Source organism: Primulina huaijiensis, chromosome 1 (genome assembly GCF_012295235.1).
Source record: "Primulina huaijiensis isolate GDHJ02 chromosome 1, ASM1229523v2, whole genome shotgun sequence".
Classification (NCBI taxonomy): domain Eukaryota; kingdom Viridiplantae; phylum Streptophyta; class Magnoliopsida; order Lamiales; family Gesneriaceae; genus Primulina; species Primulina huaijiensis.
In genome coordinates, this window is record NC_133306.1 from 17,702,395 (window position 1) to 17,724,108 (window position 21,714).

At 34.8% G+C, this 21,714-nt stretch overlaps 2 protein-coding genes and 1 long non-coding RNA gene across 5 annotated transcripts; 2 read left to right on the forward strand and 1 right to left on the reverse strand.

Moving 5' to 3' along the window:
• Positions 1 to 1,939: 1,939 nt before the first annotated feature.
• On the reverse strand, positions 1,940 to 5,631 carry LOC140982169 (uncharacterized). 3 transcript variants are annotated; one of them, XM_073448594.1, is made up of 10 exons: positions 5,317 to 5,619; positions 5,131 to 5,216; positions 4,976 to 5,023; positions 4,799 to 4,887; positions 4,225 to 4,278; positions 3,651 to 3,718; positions 3,485 to 3,534; positions 3,277 to 3,365; positions 2,499 to 2,630; positions 1,940 to 2,163 (listed from the first exon to the last, which is right to left on the reverse strand). In XM_073448594.1, exons 1-9 carry the CDS (start codon positions 5,373 to 5,375, stop codon positions 2,529 to 2,531), a joined length of 645 nt encoding a protein of 214 aa, XP_073304695.1. In that variant the 5' UTR covers positions 5,376 to 5,619; the 3' UTR covers positions 1,940 to 2,163; positions 2,499 to 2,528. The 3 variants fall into 3 exon arrangements, with proteins under 3 accessions (XP_073304695.1, XP_073304700.1, XP_073304691.1); XM_073448590.1 differs by lacking the exon at positions 1,940 to 2,163 and having other exon boundaries at positions 2,189 to 2,630; positions 5,317 to 5,616; XM_073448599.1 differs by lacking the exons at positions 1,940 to 2,163; positions 4,225 to 4,278 and having other exon boundaries at positions 2,184 to 2,630; positions 5,317 to 5,631.
• LOC140982188 (uncharacterized) lies at positions 4,288 to 5,065 on the forward strand. Its single transcript, XR_012176217.1, has 2 exons — positions 4,288 to 4,689; positions 4,741 to 5,065. It is a non-coding gene; the product is annotated as an uncharacterized lncRNA (long non-coding RNA).
• A 10,376-nt stretch (positions 5,632 to 16,007) lies between the features above and the next one.
• On the forward strand, positions 16,008 to 17,495 carry LOC140971842 (uncharacterized). The gene is made up of 4 exons (XM_073434364.1): positions 16,008 to 16,162; positions 16,211 to 16,481; positions 16,602 to 17,123; positions 17,469 to 17,495. Exons 1-4 carry the CDS (start codon positions 16,008 to 16,010, stop codon positions 17,493 to 17,495), a joined length of 975 nt encoding a protein of 324 aa, XP_073290465.1.
• Positions 17,496 to 21,714: the final 4,219 nt, after the last annotated feature.

Genomic DNA, 21,714 nt, shown 5'->3' on the forward strand with positions numbered 1-21,714 from the left:
TCATGATTCTGTCGAGTGGGCTATCAGTGAGAACGATGATAGGATGAGACAAAAAAATAGTGTCTTAATTTTTCTCACAGTAATGACTAAGGCCAAGGTTATCTTCTCAAGCTCAATACATCTCAGTTCAGGTCCTTTGAGGGCTTGGCTTACATAATAAACAAGCTTTTGATCAGCTCTCTCTTCCCGGATAAGGACCGAGCTGAAAACATGCTCAGTCGTAGACATGTAAACCCACAACCTCTCTCCTAGCTAAGGTTTCACCAAGATGGGTAGCTCGGCCAGGTGACTTTTCGTATCCTGGAAAGCATGTTCAGACTTATCATCCCATCCATATATTTGGGCCCTTCTCTATACTTGTAATAAGGTATAACTTAGATGTGCCGATCTAGATATGAATTGGTACATAGCAACAATCCTCTCTGTGAGCTTATGCACTTCTTTAACAGTATTAGGATAAGTCATTTCTATGATAGCTTTTACCTTTTCCAGGTTGACCTCAATCCCGCTCTCAATGACATTGAAACCGAGAAATTTGCCACTTTTGACACCAAATGTACACTTGAATGGATTTAATTTCACCCCATATTTTCCTTGGATTTAATCATGATATCATCAACATGTACTTCGATGTTTCTCCCAACCTTCTTCTCAAAGATCTTATCCATCAGCCGATGATAAGTGGTCCTGGTCCTTTCAATCTTTAAACCAAATGGCATAACTACATAGCAGAATGTGTCACATGAGGTTACAAAACTGACTTTATCCTGGTCGTCCCGGGCCAAGGGAATTTGGTGGTATCCCTAATAGGCATCCATGAAACACAACTCCTCGTACTCCGAGGTGGAGTCCACCAGTTGATCGATCCGGGGCAAGGGGTAGCAAGCTTTATTCAAGTCCCTAAAGTCCATGCACATTTTTCACTTGCCCGTGGCCTTTGGACCAGGACCACATTTAACAACAAAGTAGGGAATTGAACTTCATAGACCTGCCCAGATTTCAGTAACTCTTGCACTACTCAGCTATCACATTGTCTTTCTCGGACCCAAAGTGACTTTAATTTGCATCATGGGTTTGGAGCCCGGGAGAATGTTCAATTTATGTTCAACAACATGGACAAGGATCCCGAAAAGCTCTGAAGGAGATCGTGTGAACATGTCAACATTTTCCTATAAACAAGCCAGTAACTTGGCCCGGGTATAAAGGTTCAAGATCCCAGACCACCTTGGTGATTTTCTCGGGTTGGCCATGGACCAAACTCACTTCCTCCTGCTTTTCTTCCACTACCAATTTGATATCAAGAATGTGTTTATTAATGAAGATCTGGAGGAGGAAGTGTACGTGGATATTCCACCAGGATTTGAATCAGAGATAACAAATAACAAGGTATGCATGATAAGCAAGTCGTATTATGTCTTCAAGCAACCACCTTGTGCAAGGTTTTACCGATTCACAAATGTTTTGAAAGGATATAGATATACACAATGTCAATCCGATCATAGTCAGTTTTTTAAACACTCAGAAGAAGGTGAAATAATAGCAAGAGCTAAAAACTTTGCTATCAAGACAATGTGAAATGACATATCTGGGAAACGTGAAATGTTTCATGAGAATATAGAAGTCGCAACATCATCCATTGGCATATAAATTATTTCAAAGGATATGTCCTAGACCTCTTGAAAGAAACATACATATTGGGATGTAAACTAGTAGATACACCAATGGATCCTGATATAAAAATAGTTTAATAAATTAGTTGATAAGAATTTCAACAACTTAATTCTAATTTCCGTTTTAAGCTACAATACTACTGCTAACTTTACAACTGATGTTGGACCAAATTTATGCAATGATTTAACTTTTATTTATTTATCATATTAAAGAGAAAATTATTTTATTTTTTCCTAAATACACGTATAAAATTTGTACTCTAATATACTTGTAAATTTCCATTGCAAGTAGAAATTAGCAACTTGGTCAATATGAGTTAAACTTGACTAATAGTACAAAGGAGTAGAATTCAATGAACAACTCATCTCCCAACTCAATGCATCATAAAAATAATAGAATCGTTATTAACAAAGGGAGGGAACCGGTGGAGCGACGCTGCGAACGGGCTGGTGGAGGCAATCACCATCAAAACAAGGCCCCTTCGACCACAAACTATGATACATCGGTTTAAATAAACAAAGATAAATACAAAAACCACCAAATTTTTTGGAACAGTATTCTTGATGAATAAATTGGAACATAATTTTTGTCCCTCCCGACTTTTCTTTATGTCAAATGCAAAGTACATCAAACATGGACTCCAAGTTTTTAACCATAACTTTGTTTTATACTTTTAGACCCCATTACATTGCATATGTACTCAAAGTTTGAAAGGCAACAGTGAGATTCCTTCACAAAAACGGATAAGTTATTCTCCAGAAAAGCTTGCATTTTTTCAGTTTTTTTCTGTATGCCCTCTGGTATAGCTTATTGTAGGCTTACCATACCTTGCATTTCGGAGAATGAAATTCCATTTTTCAGTTTTTCTTCCTCTTGCTTTTGCCGAGTTTTGAACGCCTTTGCTTGAATAAATGAAGGTAAAGTTTCAACCACAGAAACGGATAGCAAAAAAGCAGCAACTGCACAAGAAATAGAAATGGTAAACCATGAGAAACTGAACAACGAAAATATTTGAAGAGAAATGCCATTTTCTTTGGGTTTCATATGTATAAATCTCGAAAAATTATGTCAAGTTAGAAATTAGCCATTTGAAGCACATTTGATCAAGTTGAGGCAAAATTAATAGCAATCTGTATCATTTACTAGGGTATCAATGCCTCTGATGAAGTAAACAACATATTTAAGGCCCAAAAAAAAAACTATTACAGGCATCTGGATTGCGTTTACATGGTAATTCCAATGTAGCAAATAGGAATTCTCATAAGCTGATCAAAATAACTAACTCAAATGCACGCTTGTGTATCTACTCGGCAATAGACAAATCTATACACCAAAAATATTTGTAAATGCATTCAGACGTTGTTGTGATACTCGTAATATCAGGGCACTCAATCGTAAAATATATCAAACGACTATACCTAGCTAGACATTGTAATAGCAAACACGAATTTCCCCTTGTTTAATGGACTGTAACTAGAGACTGAAATGAAAAGCTAAATTGGAGAAGTCTTCCGCATTTTGCCACTGGATTAGATGAATCTAGGTTAAGCTTATAGGCTGAATAAAAACCTAAGTAGTTGGGATGTATAAGGAAATAATACATACCACGACAAAGTTATAATAGCTAAATGGGAGGTGGTCCGTGTAGAGCTTTTTCTTTTTTATAAATGGCAGAGCTTCGTACATGAGCCACACTGCAACGGATTGTAGTATCATTAACATAAAATAGGCATAGCATTGATAGGAAAAAATGAATCCTAGTATACACAAGAAGGAAAGGGTGGATGTGAATCTACAGTGATAAATGGCTTACTTTCACCGGGAAAAACTCCAATGGGATACAAGAAAATAAACACATTGTACCTAAAAAACAATATGACATAAAAATCAAAATCATAATCTGGAGAGTTTCTTGGATTCTTTTCTCGACCATTTCCTTGCAGAAGTTCAAGCATCTTGGATAGTAGAAGAACTCTCACCTCATTAAAGTGATCCACTTTGGAGTACTTCCGGTCAGATTCAACGCATAATGTGAATATCTGATCACCTACATCCAAATAGCCAGTAAAGAAAATGAAAAACTTACTGGTATAGAAGTTTAGAAGATTGTAAAGAAGTAAATTGATGAAGACCTGATGAGAAACAAATGAGGAGATTGCAGGAACAAGACTGGTAATTAAAAAGATATTAATTAATTATCGATTTCTGGATCCAAGTGAGTTATGTATTGCACCATAAACATAGTAGATAGTAATGGCTATTCATAAATCAATGAAAGATTTCCAAATTGTAATTGATACTTTTTTAAAAAATCAGATCTTTGAACCGATTTGGTTTTATATAAAGATTCTTCATAACTCTTGTTTGCAGTAGCATGGTATGCACGAGTCTAAAAATTGCCTTGAATAAGCATGTCTTGATAAAGCCCAGCCTTAGACACCAATCAAGTATAAAGCTCCTCATCTAAGCACACATTGATTTTATACTTTTACGTTTAATAAATCTCAAACATACTAGCCCAAACAAAACCATAAACGAAACGAATAAGATTACCTCAGATAAGCTCCAAGCAAAGAAAGCTATGGAAACCGAAGGTAGATTCTGCACCTGCATTAACAGAATGATTATATTTCAATAATTTTCAGGTAAAATTTCATTCAGCCCCAAGAAAAACTACGGTGACTGATTTTTTCGAAGAAAAACTAAACTTTTTGCAAACATTCTCCTTCTTCCTCTATTCTAATCCTGCTTTTGTATGAAATTTTGTTCCTAAGCAATTAAATCAAGGGTACTATCCAAATTTAAAAATCTTATAACATATAAGAATAAGCTACTAAGATCTCATTGAATCTTTCAAGAAAGTAATGCTCTTTATTCAAAATAACCAACATAATTTCAATACTAATTATTATATCTCATTATTCTCCATCTGTTATTTGTAAACTCCCGCTCATTTAATTTGTTTTTTCTCTCGAATTATTTAATCTGACAAGCGTAAAAGAAGATATAAAAAATATTGTTGGTGTGGTTGATAAAATGGTTATAGGCCAAACAGGATTCAAATAGAAGAATCAATGGTAAATGTCATTCCCCACACTGACTGCTAAATCCGGAGTAGAGTACGAACCTCGTGAATACGACAGACAATAGCGAGCAAAAAATGAGTCCTCCCACCCCATTGCATCAGAGGAAACACCACACCACTCGGAACAATTCCTTTAAATCCAAAAGCAGAAATTGTACCCACAGAAAATCACTACAATTCTATGAAATCAAACAACAAATCCATGATTTTCTAAGTCACCTATAGCCCCATGAATAACTTCCAAGAATGCCAGAGTTTGCAACCAACCTATACATACACATAAAATTCATGAAAAAAAAAAAAAGAAAAGAAAGAAAGAATCAAGATACGCCTTTTATGGGTCATCCCTTCTAAATTACATCTGGGTTACTCACAGATTAGTTCACCCGCAGAAGCATAAGCGCCATGAATAGATTGAGTGGAGAGGAAGCCTCTCAAAATCCTGAAAAGAGAAAAGGACCTGCGCATAACATACAAACTGAGTCTCCTTCCACATACACATTCGTGTGCATCTCAGTGTGGGAGTATGAGAAATGGGAGACAAAGATTTTTGTTCTTACCATCCCAAAGCTTGAAGGAGATTGTAGGAGATGAGATACGAACTCCGCAGCTGGGCCATTCAAAGATTTGTGGACCGTCGCTTGTATGATATCATCATCTATATAAAGGTGCCGGACTGACATGGTATCTTTCCATTTAAAAAATCAGTCCTTATATAATTGTTTCGAAACTTAAATTGGTTTTAGTCCTTTTTTATTGTCATTTGCCAAAAACAAGTTTGCTAACTTTTTAGTTTTAGAGGATTTGTTCATGGATAAAAGTAACAGTAGAAGGAGAGGTGGACAAGTAAAATGGATCAAAACGTTTTTAGTCCCAAAGAAGAAAAATCTAATTATCCTTGATCTTGGTAAAGCATGGACATATCACATATGTGGAGCATGTTTCCTATTTCATTAATTTTTAAGAATTATGTCACATGGAGGATCAAAATGTCTTGAAGTCGCAGGTTAAAAAGTTGTTTTCGGCATATTGACAAAAGGGACCACAACGGTTTCAGCACAAAACAATAGGGACTAGTTTCGAAATTATCTAGATAAATTAAATAATGATATAAAATGCTATTTTAAATTACTAATTGTCCATGATTTATAGATCATATGTTATGAAAATTTTTAATTTAAAACGAGGTTTGGATCGATATGGTAACATATCAATCTCATAGTTAAAAAAAAAATTGTTTAAACAAATACATTTGTCTGAAAAAATAGAACAAATACATAGACTCGACTGAAAATGCATAGTGCATTGAATACCACAACTTGGCTAGTGTCCTTATCCGACTAGCCTTGAACAACACCACCACCTTTGTGGATTTAGCTGGCAAAAGTATGTACGCATCTATTTTCACTAATAATTTTAATTTTGAAGATACATATTTTTTATTTTTCAAACAGAAAATACATCATTAATAAAAATGAAAGACTAATCTTGTATTACAAATACATGATTTGATTTTAAAAAATATTCTCTCCGTATATTTATAAATTTGTCCTACTAGTTTTATCGATACTTGAACAAATTGTGGGGCATAAGTCTCGAATTAGAGCGTTTGTTCAATAATTATGAGTTTCATTCTCCCTGCCAATTCTTTCTTGGGCGCACTTGTCACACAAAACATGTCCATTGTGGTTTACTTGAGTGACGTTGTTTGCAAACTATTGCATTAGTTCAATGTTTTATCTGGTGCGTACCGAATGGTAACAGCTGCGAGTTTCACGTCATGGAAAGAAAAATATATATAAATATATAGAAGAAACTATGTAATGACTTGTCCATCACCCTCCAACTTTCCAGCATAAGTTTTGTACATTTGAAACAATTTTTTATTCATTTGGCACCTGAAATGAGGATTTGTTAGCTGCCGAACGTTACCGAAAACCATATGAATTTATCATTTTGAATTTAAATAGCTCATTAATGAAGTTTATATTCTGATATGAATCTCATCAAGCAGGATGTACTAATTTTTGGAATAAATTTTAACAAGCTTCATGGTGATTGAAGATTAAGCATCAAGTATAGTCAAGTGATTAAAGGGGTTCAGTGAATCATTTCATAGAATTGTGTCGAGCAACCAAGCATTCGAGTGCTAGATGACCAAGAATACAATTCTAGAAGTGCACCCGCATGTTCCCATGCAACAAATACTGCACACGGGACAACAGAAGGCGCGCAACCGCGTTCCAAAGTCTACCAAACATGTGCGAAACTTCAGCACGCGATGCACAACACGTTTTCAGTGCGCTACAACGTGCCGCGATGAAAATTTAAAAAGGAAACTAATAAGCACGAATTATATAGCGTTTTAGGGACTTTATTTTGTCGTATTCGTGCTTATCTGGCGTTTTTACTCCGAGTTTTGCGCTTAATTCGTGTTTTGACCGAAAGATGATTAAAGCCAACGAAAGGGAAAAAAAAGTCAAGCTTCACAATGCCATGTCAGAAATACCCGAAAAAATAGAAAAATAGCACAAGGAGAGTATCCAGACCCCTACAGAGACCCCGTCTAAGGGTCCGTGCCTTAGAAGCCGAAAGAAGATTTTGACAGATCCTACACGGACCCCAAGACGGACCTCTACACAGGGTCCGTGTCCCGTGTTTTCCCGAGAATGAATATCACAGTGTCTACACGGACCCATACCCGGATGCATACACGGGGTCCGTGCCCTTCATATCATAATCAGATTTGCCGAATATTTTATGGAGATTTTGGAGAGGATTTTGGGGAAAGGGAGATAAAAAGAAAAGAAAGGAAAGATTTCGGGGACTTTTGACAGAACTGGAAACAAAACGACTTGGGAGAAAAAGAGAGCAAGACGGAGACGGCTTGGGAAAAAAGGAGAAAACCGCGCATTTCCTACGCAAGATCCGCGCACCATCACTAAGATTTTCTCCTCTCTTGTTTTCTTATTTTTATTCATGAATTCGAATATTATATTTGACTCTAGTTTTGAATTTATGGAGTAGTTTTTCTTATGATCGGGACCACGATAGGGACAAACTATTGATTCTGTTCGTGCATTGGATTATTTGATTTATGAATTAATTCTATGTTATTGATTAATGTTTGCGTAATTTTCGTGCTCTTAATTTGGCCAATTACTTTTATGTTTGTTGTTTGATCTTGACTCGAAAGAGAATAGATTGAATTTAGCTTAAAAAATATTAATCAACACATGGTTAAAATCGACTAGATATAGTATTCGGTTTCAATGTGCGATTTTAGGCGACAGCTGTGATTCCACCGTTGAATAATGCGTTTTTGTTTGATTAAATTCAACTAGAATTAATTGGACTGTTAAATGAAAATAGGATTATAAATTCTAGAAGTAGATTTATAGTTAATTCAGGGAATTTCATCGTGACATCGGATAATCTATGGTTAATTAATTCCAATACGTGACAATAATCAAAGTTTGGTACCGTTGTATGTTCCCGATCATATTGGACTATTAAATGAAAATAGGATTATAAATTCTAGAAGTAGATTTATAGTTAATTCAGGGAATTTCATTGTGACATCGGATAATCTGTGGTTAATTAATTCCAATACGTGACAATAATCAAAGTTTGGTACCGTTGTGTGTTCCCGATCATTTTCTTAAATTTGAAAACCCCCAAGTTCCAAGCTGTTCTGCAAATTCAATTTTAGTTATTAATTTAACATAATTTAATTTAATTTAACTAATTTAAATTATCATCAAATCACTTGTTATTATTTGTCTAGATTAAATCGAATAAGTTAAATCTTAGTACTTAAATAATAGTCTCTGTGAGATCGATACTTGGACTTGTCGTCCATTTACTACAACTTGACCTAGTCCGCTTGCTAAATTAGTCGAAATTGTCGGTCAGAAACCCTAGTTTTCTAGATTTACATGCTTTGTTGCATTTCTTACATATAATCAAAATTGTAAACATTGTTATTTAGATTATTATTGATATTTTCAGAGTTATCTCTTAATTCAAAGCTTGGCTTTGTTACGTACACCTTTTGTGTTTTTCAAATTAAACTAATCAAAGTTTTATATTGGTGATGTTTGTCAATTGTTCTTTCATGAGGATTGTCAAATACAATTTCTTTGGAGGTTCTTTTGAGAGCGATTTTAATATCCGTGTTATTTGTCACTAGGTTTTTATGGTTTAGGTTTGAATATCACAATATACTTGTCTCAAAGATCTGGATAAATTAAATATTCATTGTGTTTTTGGATCGAGGGCTCGATTCATCCAAATATTCGAATTTGTTTTTCATGTTCACGAGGAATCATATCATTTATGATATGAATCTAATCAGGCATGATGTCCTAATTTTTTGAAGGAATTTTAGGAATATTTATTGTCTCAATCGTATAAACTTAATTGATAGTGATTGAATATGAATCATCAAGCATAGTCAAGCGATTAAAGGGGTTCAAGGATGCATTTCATGGAATCATGTTGAGAAACCAAGCATTAGAGGACCAAGAATACAGTCCTACAAGTGCACCCGCGTGTTCCCAAGGCGCATCCCTATGCCCGTTCAACAAACACTTCACACGGGACAGCAGTTGCGTGCCACCCGTACATCCATGTGCTAGTATTATGCCACCGCACGACAAAGACCACCAAACTACGCACAATTTTTTTAGGACTCGGATTTTTGAAGCAAATCACATAAACAATAAACCTCGGAAAATTTTAGCTCAATCTTGTCAAATTAAAAGCTCAACAATTAGACTTGAAATTTTAGCTCAAGATGTGCAAAATACAACATAATGGAGCTCGAGACGTCGCAAAACCGCAAGGACCAAAATATTGCTGATCGGAGAAGAAAACCCCTAGCTCATGAACTCAAAAATTTAGCTCAAAGAATCTCTCTTTTCATGTCCTAAATAAACCAAAAAATACAGCCAATCGAAGAGCTAAAATATTGAACAAATTTTTTGTGTGAGAAATTACCGTTAGGTGCACCAAGATAACTTTTGGTGGTTGATAAACTTTGACCACATTGAGGCTAATTAGACCATCACTTTTGGGCATTTGGGAGGCCAAATTTGGATAATTTGGGGGGAGACCTACCATTTTTTTCATCTATAAATACCACATCATGTGTTGAGAATTGACACACCAAAATCCTCCACAAAATCCCTCCAAGTTTCGGCCACTTAAAGCAAAGAAGAAAGGCTGCATTAGGTCATTGTAGAATTGTCCAAGTGCTACCCTAACCGTGACAAGGTTCTGCCCAAATCTTGACCGAGGTGCTGCTCAAGTTCGCTCGAAAGGCTGCCCGTGTTCGACCCAAGTTTGCCTAAGTATCGTTTAAGTTCGAATAGTACAGTTGAACAAAGTTGAAGTGAGCTTATATATGTTTTAAAGGCTTATGTATGTGTTAAAATTCGATTGTATATTGTATGTTATGCTATGAATCGTTTATATTATTATATGCTTCGCATTTGCATCTTTTGCTAAGTTTTGTTCCGATCTGATTTGTTCTATCCATTTTGTTTCGATTAGATCCGTTCGATCCGTTTGTTTCGTCCCAATGGGATAAGTTTTGTTTGATATGATTCGAATGATGGCGCATTGGGAAATACTGTGAGGGAAAAGGCCCCAAAGAGAGTCTGTCTATGGGAGAAGGCCCTAGAGGGAGCTCGGATGCGAGAAAAGACCCTAGAGGGAGCTCATTTACAGGAGAAGGTCCTAGAGGGAGACCAATATCAAGATAGCTCATGGTCATTATTATAAGATCTGTGTTCAGTATGTAATTATGATTTGATAAGACTTTGTTTTGTTAATATTTTGTTATGTTTGATATGATTTGATCGATACAAGTTCTGAACTCAGTCTGTTTCGTTTTCGACATCTGCTCAGAAAAATGATCAATTTAAAGATATGTATATGTATAACTTGTTATTCTGGTATTAGATTGGCCCCAACTTGCCAAGTATTTCCAAAACTCTCACCCCATTACGTCTTACCTGGATAATAATGAAGAACATGTGGAAGAGATGGAACAAGATTAATTTTGGAACTGGTGAAAAAATACAGAGTTATGAAGATCAAGTCCTTGATTTCATGATTATAGTTTATTCGCTTTCACATTTCGCACTTCTCTTTGTAAGAACTGCTTCTGAATTCGTATTTTACATATGTAAAGACATTGTTCTTTTATGAATTAGACTAATTTTTGGCTATTTGCTACGAAGCTTATTGTTTTCATTGAAATTGTTAAACAATGTCAGATGTCATCTATTGCTCGGTCTTAGGTTGTGACATTTAAATGGTATCAGAGCTGCTAGGTTCATAATCTCACTTGGATTTTGGCAAAAGTCGCATGCCTTCATGTCCAAATCATTCCGACAAATCAAAATCAGCTTTTATCGTTTAGATTTCCAAATTCAAGTTATTGTCAATTGTGAGCACATTTGAATGACTTATATCTTCGAAAAGAAATCTCAAAACTCGATCTCGTCAATTATTCAACACTCTCAATCTATGAGAAAATTTTTTAACTTGTCCTTTTTGGAAAATCTCACAAAAATATTTTGTTCGCTTCAAATATTTTACTAATGTAGTAACTTTGATATTTGCCATTATTCTAAGCCTTTTTATTCAATTTGTCTAGGCGATGGTTGCCCCTCGTACTCGTGCTCAAGCCGTACTTCGCATGTGTCATCTTATCATTGACAACCAAACCCGAGATATGGCAACCCTAAAAACTCAACTCGCTAGAGAGAAACAACTCACGGAGATTAAGGACCTGCTTCAAACTGACATACAACATCTCACCCATCATCTTGATCGAGCATAAAGCCATCTCGCCCTAACCCCACATAACCCATCTCACGTGGTATGACTAGTTACCCTTAACCGAGAGTTGATAGAAAGGATTCAAACTTAGAAGGACCTTGCTAACTGCTCTCGTCATCAGCACGAAGACCTTGCTAGCAAACAAGAACGTTACATCGCCAAGCTTCATGGCGCTATGGATAGACCGCAAGAACAAAATAACTATATGCACCTCGTCGTGGAAAAAATGGAAGAAGAAGAGCCTATGGATGTAATTGTAGAAGATAGTGATATGAAGACTTGACAGAAGACATAGAAAACTTTATGGCTATAGAAAATTCGTGCAGACCACCAAAAAACAATTGTAACCCACGCTATGGCAACCGCAACGAAAATGAAGCGAGAACTTATCTCAACCTCCACCATCATGGGTTAACCTTAGCCAAGAAGACATGATGGCAATTGCAACCATTGTGACCGCAGCACTACAAGGGTTTATGAATCTAAATGCCAACTAGACACCACCAGAACCTCAACCACGTGGTATTAAATACCACTATGATTTACTCCAAAAGAACCGAATCCCAACCTTTGATCCGGAAGTTGGCCATAATTGGCTCAAGACGACGTGGTAAGTTCTATTTTCGATGAAGAGATTTTATTTAAGGGGGGGGGGGAGGAGGAATTGTAAGGTCAAAAAATAAGACGACGTAATCGAACTGCATGCAAATCTAGGAAAAATGAATAATAGCTAATTAAATTGTTTTAATTGCTTAAATTATTATGTGTGATATGTTTAGGTGATTTTAAAGTAGCTTCTACTTAAATGCATAAAACTGTATTTTTAAGGTTATTCGAGATGCGATCGAGCAACGGAGACCGATGGCCGAAAAATGGAAAATATTTTTATTAAATAATTGTTTTTAATTATTTAAATTAAGGTTGATGCTTTTTATTATTTTTTAAAATAAAGAATTTTGAGGTGATTTTATACGCCCAGGCGTAAATTTTACCGGTATTCGATTTTCATCAAAAATACGAACTTTTTGACAATTCGACTAATAATTTCACGAACTTTCCTAAACGAAATATTTTATTTATGTACAATTGGGCTTATTGGGCATAGTATAGCTCACTAATGGGCCCAAGCTTGCACACTTTTTATTTATCAAATAATAAAGCCCAAATCCCGACCTTTTTCTATGTAAAACTACATGCCCTCTACCCCAAACCTCACAAGACTCCTAGCAACCCTCACGGCACACAAAATTTCAAGACAAGAGGCTTCGGTTTTTGCAAGATAATTTGAGCCTAGAGTTTCTCGTCGTCGTTATTCGCATCGTCAACGGAATTTCGTGCGTTATATACGCAAAGGCACGCCATAATTCTTTTTTTTCTCATCTATCACACCCTAAATATGTATTTGATATGATTTGCATGAAAAACAAGTATCCTTTTTATTATTTTCGTTTTTATGCAAAACATGTGTTTTAAAGTATGGTTTTTGCATCAAAACTTGTTAATTACTTACATGAAGGGGCTGCCATGATTAAAGAATGTATATGGAACGTTTTTACACGAGTTACCGATCCTAGAATGCACGTTGATAGGCTACTCATGAATTGGGAACGAGCTGGAACCATGGATGCACAGTTTTTGTTTAAGGTTATTGGTTAAGGGGTTAAACCATGCATGGCTCGGTTTGGGCACGACCAGGGCTGGGCTAAGACATGGTTGGGTTAGGATAAGAGTCATAGCCATGCTAGGACTTGAGCACAGTGGCTGGGCAGGAGTCCTAGCAAGCTAGGACTTTAACCACGACATATCGAGGGAGGCGGATGTGCGCAGGGGCTGTGGCTCGGCCAGGGTGGTCAGGGCTGTGGCTCGGCTAGGTCTCTAGGGTCCTGAGAGGGTTCACGAAGGGTTGGGTCAGGGGCTGGCTCGGTGGTTAGAGTCCTAGCCAGTAGAACGTATATTCCTAGTGCACATGAGGTCTCGAACGCAAAACTTGCTGCTGTGTAGGGGCTTCGGGTGAGTTACAGTCGAGTCCTAGGGGTTCTAAGGGTTTGGTAGGGTACATGAGAGGTCTGGTCAGGGTTGGATCGGGGTGGCTTGAGCATGGCTTCTGGAAAACGTAAGATGGCTTGAGGGTTTCGTATATGGTTTGAGAATTAGGGTTTAAACGATTATGGTTTGAATCGTGGTTCAACGAGAGCCGAATCACGATTCACGAGGGTAAATTAAATATAAAAAGTCTATGTTTAAAATTTGAGAATTTTATATTAAAGTTTGAATTAATTCGAGAATTAAACGCTTCGTCAATTAATAATTAAATAATAATTAAAAAGCCTAGAATTTAAGATAAATAAAATTATGAAAAATTTAATTTAAGCTTAAATAATTAATTGAGAAGGTCTAGAGTCAATGAAAGTAAGAAAAAGTCAAAAATCGTGAAATTTTACGTCTAGGGGTAAAACGATAATTTTACACCTAAAAATTGGTAAACGTCATGACAGTGCTCTGAATGTTGTTTTATATGTTAAAATGATTATTTTAAATATTTATGGATTTTTATGATAAAATTTTGACGCTAAAAGATATGTTGCATGCTTGGTTTAAAAGAAAATTGATATTTATATGCATGGATTTTATAAAGTAATGGAAATATGAAATGTCGAAGGATGTGAAGTAATTATGATTAATACGAATACGATGATATGTGAATACATAATGCCAAGGCTTAGTTGACGGGTGACAGTGTCGATGATGTCCCCGTCACCCAGTACTGTGGTTACATGTATATGGATCCATCGACCCCCAATACGAATACGAAAGTCACAATTAACGATCTGAATTCAACGAAAAAAGAATACGTATATGTTTATGATGAATATGAATATGTTTATGATTTTATTAAAATGTTTAAGTTTATGCATAATTATGAAATGTTATTTCAAATAAAAGTATTTTCACTGTTGCATGTGATATTTATACGCATTATTTGTTATCAAGAATATGGTGTGTTGAGTCTTTAGACTCATTAGGTGTGATCGATGCAGGTGAGTATGATGTTGATGCTAGTGGAGGTCTTGATGGTTGATATAACTGGACTGAAGGTACACATAACCCGAGGACTAGCGGGACTAGTAGTTTTCGCATTTGATTATGACTTATGATTTTAAGTTTATGTTAAAGATTTTTACGACTTTTATTTATGCTTTTGAGTGATTTTTGAAAGGTTGATAGATTTAGCTTTATTGCTAAGTTACGATTTGCAAACATTTGACGCTTTTATATTTTTAAACTATTTCTTTTGGATTTTCAAATATAGTTGGTTGTTTTATTTGTAAAATGGTGCAAGGTATTTTAAAGTATATATATATGTATCTATTTTATTTTGGCCGAATCTTGTAGGATAGGAAAAAAAATTTCTAGTACTTTTTAAAAAAACGAGTAGTGGACGTTTCATGTTCCCTATCCAATTATTGTGAATTCATAATTCAAAAAGAAAAAAAAACCATTTTAACGATTTAAATATCATGATATGATAATGATAAATAAAATAATATTATAAAAAAGTGGAGACAAAGGACTAATGTGACATGAATAATATTACTTTTCATTTGCTACTTAAGTCAATCTATGAATTAAATATTCATTTGAACGAACATTAATTAATGCCCTTTTCATGTATATGAAAATGATGATGTCAAAGAATATTTCTCTTGGTTAATATTGGTTTGTTATTATTTAGCTTTCCGTTGAAAAAATTGTGTGTTTCGATACAACTTAAATATTCAATATCCATGTATTTGTTGGAAATTTGAATCAAATTTAGAGTTTAAATAAAAATTATGTCTCATGAATGTTGGAGTGTCTTTTGGCTCTCCACATTCTCGAGTTAGTTGAAAACTTTTGGCTTTTCATATTCTTGAGTTAATGAGAAGATTAATTGAGTTAATTAATCTTGCACGACTCTTGGTGTACATTTTGGGGGCTTATAAATAGTGGGTTCATTTCATCATTTCATACACATGAAAATTTTATCTTTTTCAAGCACTTTCTTGCATTTCAGATTGTGATCTTTCCATTTGAACTCCGTTAAATCTCAGTGATAAAGTAAAGGTACGTTTTCAATTCACCGTAGCAGTGTCTCATGCTAAGTCACTGCTGGTTTTTCCGTTGTATCCTGGGAAAAAGACGATCCTCAAAGCATATACTGAAGGGGACAAATCTGTTTTAAGGAAACTGTACATGCTACAGGCCTCGGTTTGGTTTTGTTTTCCTCTGCACGATATTCATACTTTAAACATCACACTTGTTTTGATTATTGCTTTATCTTTACGAGTTCGTTTGTTATTAGCATATTTGGCTAACAAACCTAAAATAGATTTTACTCATTACGTAGTTTGTTTCAGATATGGCTACTGAAACCAGTGTGCAAAGGGAAACTGGTCATGTTGTCCCTACTGTGCCTCAGGTTGTCCCTCATGCTACCCCACGTGCTGCTGCGGTTGCTGTCCCAGCCAGTCATGGTGAAAAACCTAAGAAGTTCACTGGTGTGGACTTTAAAAGGTGGTAGCAGAAGATGCTGTTTTACTTGACGATGTTGAACCTGGAAAGATTACTCTCTGAGGATGCTCCTAAGCACCAAGAGGGTGAGGGAGATGTTGAATCTGTTAGTGCGGTGGAGGCATGGAATCATTCTGATTTTTTATGCCTAAACTATGTACTAAACGGATTGGCCGATTCGCTCTACAACGTGTTTTGCAAAAAGAAAACGTCTAAAGAAGTATGGGAATCCCTTGACAGAAAGTACAAAACCGATGATGCCGGGGCCAAAAAGTTTCTTGTTGGCCGCTTTCTGGACTTTAAAATCGTGGATTCAAAGCCGGTTATCAGCCAAGTTCATGAACTCCAAGTTATTCTTCACGAGATTCACGGTGAGGGGATGGCTTTGAGCGAATCATTCCAAGTGGCTGCTATTGTTGAGAAGCTACCACCGGCTTGGAAGGATTTCAAAAATTACTTGAAGTACAAGCGGAAGGAGATGAATGTTGAAGAACTCATTGTTCGACTTCGTATCGAGGAAGATAACAAGAGTTCGGAAAGACGATTGTTTTCTCCTGTCGCTGCTAAAGCAAATGTTGTCGAGCATGGTCAAAGCTCGAAAAAGAGAACATTTTCCTCCTCCAAAAGGTTGAACCTGAGACCCAAAGGAGGCATTTCGAAGAAAAAGTTTTCTGAGAAATGCTACAACTGTGATGGTATGGGTCACAAGGCCTCTGAGTGTAAGAAGCCGAATAGAAACCGAGAGGTGAATGTGGTAGAGAACATTGCTCAGGAGGTTTCGAACATGAATCTCTGTGCTGTAATATCAGAGGTTAACTTGGTGGGTTCTAACCCAAGGGAGTGGTGGATCGACACTGGTGCCACTCGCCATGTTTGCTCCGACAAGGAGATGTTTGCTACTCTTGAGGAATCTATGAATGGAGAAAAGCTATTCATGGGAAATTCCGTCGGTGATAAAGTAAAGGTATGTTTGCAGTTCGCCGTAGTAGTGTCTCATGCTAAGTCACTGTTGGTTTTTCCGTTGTATCATGGGAAACAGACGTCCAAGACGATCCTCAAAGCACATACTGAAGGGGACGAATCTGTTTTAAGGAAACTGTACACGTTACAGGTCTCGATTTGGTTTTGTTTTCCTTTGCACGATATTCATACTGTAGACATCACACTTGTTTCGATTATTGTTTTATCTTTACGAGTTCGTTTGTTATTAGCATATTTGGCTAACAGTATTTGCCTATGGACACAAAAATATGATATTTTCCTTGAATTGATTTTTTTTAACTCCTTGTACAATTTTGTTATATTTTAGCTTAAAGTGTTCGATATTAATCCATAAAAGTCACACTATTTAAGTGTACGTAGTAAAGAAGATAAGATTATTATTTTTTCTATAGAATTTTAATTTAATTTAGTTCAAATTTTATATGATTAAAATTTTAATTTATTCAAACTCTAAAATAGTAATTGAAATTTTGATACTACAAATTGGTATTTATTTAAGGTGTAAAGTATATATTGTACATGATTAAAAATTTCGGACGATCATGTTTGGTATGCATTTCTGTATAGACAAAACACGCACAAAAAATACAACATTTTTCTGAATTTTTTTATTTTTTATTTTATCGTTGTACGATTCATGATCTAAAGTATTTGATACTAAACCATTACTACTTTCAAAAATAAAACAAATCAATCATTTTTCTTAAAATTTTTATATATTTGTGTTTAAACTCAATAGCATTCAACTTTTATTCTTTTTCAAATTATGTGATGGGTTAAGCGTGCATTAGTAAGAGTAGTACTGAGATGAATGGCTTCTTGGAAAGTTCTCGTGCATCAAGATGCTGACGTTGCGTCGCTTGATCTGGTTGACTAGATGGCCCATAAAAGAGTGACGTCATATATTAACGGGTAATACTTTCTTTGCTGGGTACATGGCATGCAGTAGGAAAATGGTAAGATTGATCTATAATATATATGAGATATCACCAGAAGATAGACACACACCTCTCGGATTCATGGGCCTGACAGCTGACTCATTAACACCCAAGTAGGTGCACTCTGCTGCCACAAGTATAATGAAATAAAGTTACGTCTTAGCTAACAGCAACAATTTTTGGCCTAGAGTTAAACGCATTATCCTAACACTATGAAATGAAAGTGTGATTAAACATCCTTAATTTCAAATGAAATTAAAATTTTGAGGGCTGTTAATTTGGAAGTTTTTCCCCCAAAAAAATCACCTTCTTGTTGAAGATTGATAAATTTTAGGTTATTTTGACACTTTAGCCAATGCATTACCATATTGAAATGCTCATTTGCATTTCGTGCAAACTAACCATACGTTGTGTAATATAGACAAACATACGTGTGTTGAACTTCGATGTGATGCATCTTGTAAAAAATTATATATGCGAGCAAATAATGAAAAATAAGACACGAGAAATTTATGTTGTTCAACAATTTTCTGTTAGAGTATTGTTTTCTTGCAACCAAAGCAAAGCAGAAGTTTACAATTTGTGGTTTCGACGTTCGAAACGTTCTTTAGACGTCGTATGAATTTAAATATCCATAAGGTGTTTAGAATTATTACTTTGCGTATATAACACTGGACCTCAAACGAGTCCCGGATTAACGGAGTTGGTCGTTATTATATATGCATTCGAATGGATCTCCACCCTTTTGATCGCATAATCAAGTCCACGATCGGAGACTGGATTGCTTTCTAGATCGCACTAGAGATCCTAAAAAAACTTTGCGTAGATACTGAATCGCCGTAATTTCAGAGATCTTGCGGCGACGATGGCTGTAGAAGTAATTGTGAATTTTTCTTGTAGAAAAACTCAAGTGGCCGAAAATTGTGCATGGGAGGAGAAGGATAAAAATTTTTGTGAACAAATTTTTGTGTGCAAATATAATTTTATTAATGACCCTCGGTAAAATATTTATAGAGCTTGATTCGCGATTACATCAGGAGTTTCTCCCCTATTAAAATTTATAATCATACTCCCATTAGGATTCATTATTTTTATTATATAAAATTGTTATGTTTATTATTTCATGTATTAATCAAATATTGATGATGCATGATATATATAAAATTTATAATCATAATCCCATTAGGATTCATTATTTTTATTATATAAAATTGTTATGTTTATTATTTCATGTATTAATCAAATATTGATGATGCATGATATATATANTATATATATAATCTATACTTGCACATTATATTATATGCATAGATATAAAAACAAAAATTAAATAATCATTATTTAATTAGCTCAATTAACTTATTAGTTAATTAATTATAACCCCTTTAGAATATTTTTTGAGAATTTTGAATATATTAGTAGTCACTACTGCTAATACTATTATTTAATTAGTAAATTTCAAAGTTACTTAATAAATAAGTGAACTCGTTATAACTTCGATCTATGATCTGACAGTGCTGGTGTAACAAAGATACAAATATTTTTTATATAATGAAAATTAAAAATTTCCAAAATCAAAATTTCTACTGACCATTTTGACAGCGGCTAGTTCTGTGAACTCTTTCACCAAAACAAGCAGTTTCACTCTCATTCTTAAATAACCGTTAAGCTAACTTCAACTTGTTTCATCCTATAGAATCAACTTATAAACTCCTTTCTAAGCATTCTGTTTGATTTCCATCAAACTACAGTTGTCAAATTTAACTCCTTGAGCTTTGACTATCTCAACGGGAACACAAAATCCGATACTTGTGTGATCATCAATGGTTAAGGGATACAGCTAGCCATGATTCACAATTTCTTGTGATTCAGAATAACATTTATTCTTATTCGAGTTTACTCTAATTAGCCTCATTCTTTTCAATAACATCTTGATTAAGAATGTCAGAACTCATTTCTGATTACACTAATCGGATCGTGGTAAGAGCGTCTAGTAGCATCGTCTCATGATCCCTTAGGTATCACTAATAGTGTCTGCAAGAGCCTTAAGTTATGGTTATCTTATAGTACGGTCCCTTCAACTCATATATCTCGATCGAATCTGCAATCATTGGTATATCGAGAGTTGCATATGAATTTGATAACGATATGATGTATATTTGACTATTAATAGTGACATGGTATGTGCAACTGAGAAAACTTCTTTCCAAAATGCACATTTCTTACTCTGGTTAGAGATTTCTCGCAATATTAACTCATTATATCACATAATATTTCTTCACCCATAGCCATAGGCAAACAGTGAATAACTGATTATAATCTATTTGCTCATACGTATTTCGAAACTACACTCAACCTCGCCACTTGATGACCCTAATGAAGTCGGTAAATGAATCAAAGTGCATGCTAGTACGTAGACCATTTACGTTGTCCAGTGTCAAATGACTAATGGTATACAATAATAACCGCAAACTATTTCACTCGATAAATGATAACTACTTGGACAATATGTTGGAGCTTTGTTCAGTGAATCATCAAAATGTACATCTACATGCTCTTACTAATGAAACATGACGTACATCACAAATGCTAGTTTTAAGCACGTACAATCGACTTTTATTCTTATTTTAGACTGCTATTTGACTAAGAATTTGTTTAGATATATAATACACTTTCTAATGAGTTTCATAATCTTACGTTGAGATATATATATCATGGTAACTATTATATATTCAATGATTTTATATATGCAGCTTGCATGAGTATAAAGATAAAGTAAATGTCATAATTTGATAAAATTGTAAAATATTATTAAAATAAATATCGTTTTACATGCTTTAACTATCTGCCTAGTTATGGTAGGAATTCGAAAATAAATAACAATAAATAAATGAAAGAAGTAGATTAGAAAAAGAAAATATGTGTAAATGGACAATATTAGTTAGAAGACTTGACATAGGGTAGTACATTGGAGGAGGAGTCAACATCCATTTGGTATTTTTTATTCATCGCCACTATTTGTTCAAAAAGCTGCCACAAATTCAAACTCAATTCAGTCAAATCATAAAAACCCTAAATCCCAGTCATTAAATATTCATCATCAATTGCAATCTGCAACTAATATTTGACTAGATCTTACATATTTCTGGATCTTTGAATGCCCATTGATTTTCCAGAGAAATAAATGAAAACTTTTTTGACCTTTTCCCTAAGGCCATATATATGGTGGGTTTGAGAATCTGAACTGCAAAACATGGCCTATAAATATTGTCGCACGTCACGTTAGCAAGGTAAAATCCAGATAGCATATATCTATGTATAAGCTGTTAGATTATGGAATATACGTTTCTTTTGTATAAATTTGGTGTGAATGATATAGAAGAAAATGAATTGATTATATATATATATATATATTATTGTTTGATTCAACGTTTGACTCAAATGAGTCATATATAATTATGTTATTTATATATTTATCTATCATGTTTATATTATACATTTTACTGATGCGATGTACAATTAATTAATGTGCATTTATAACTGTTATCTCCTTTCTTCCTCCTTATTGTCCTAGCGTAGGAAATTTTTTTTTTTTTGAATTTCTATTGGTTTTAC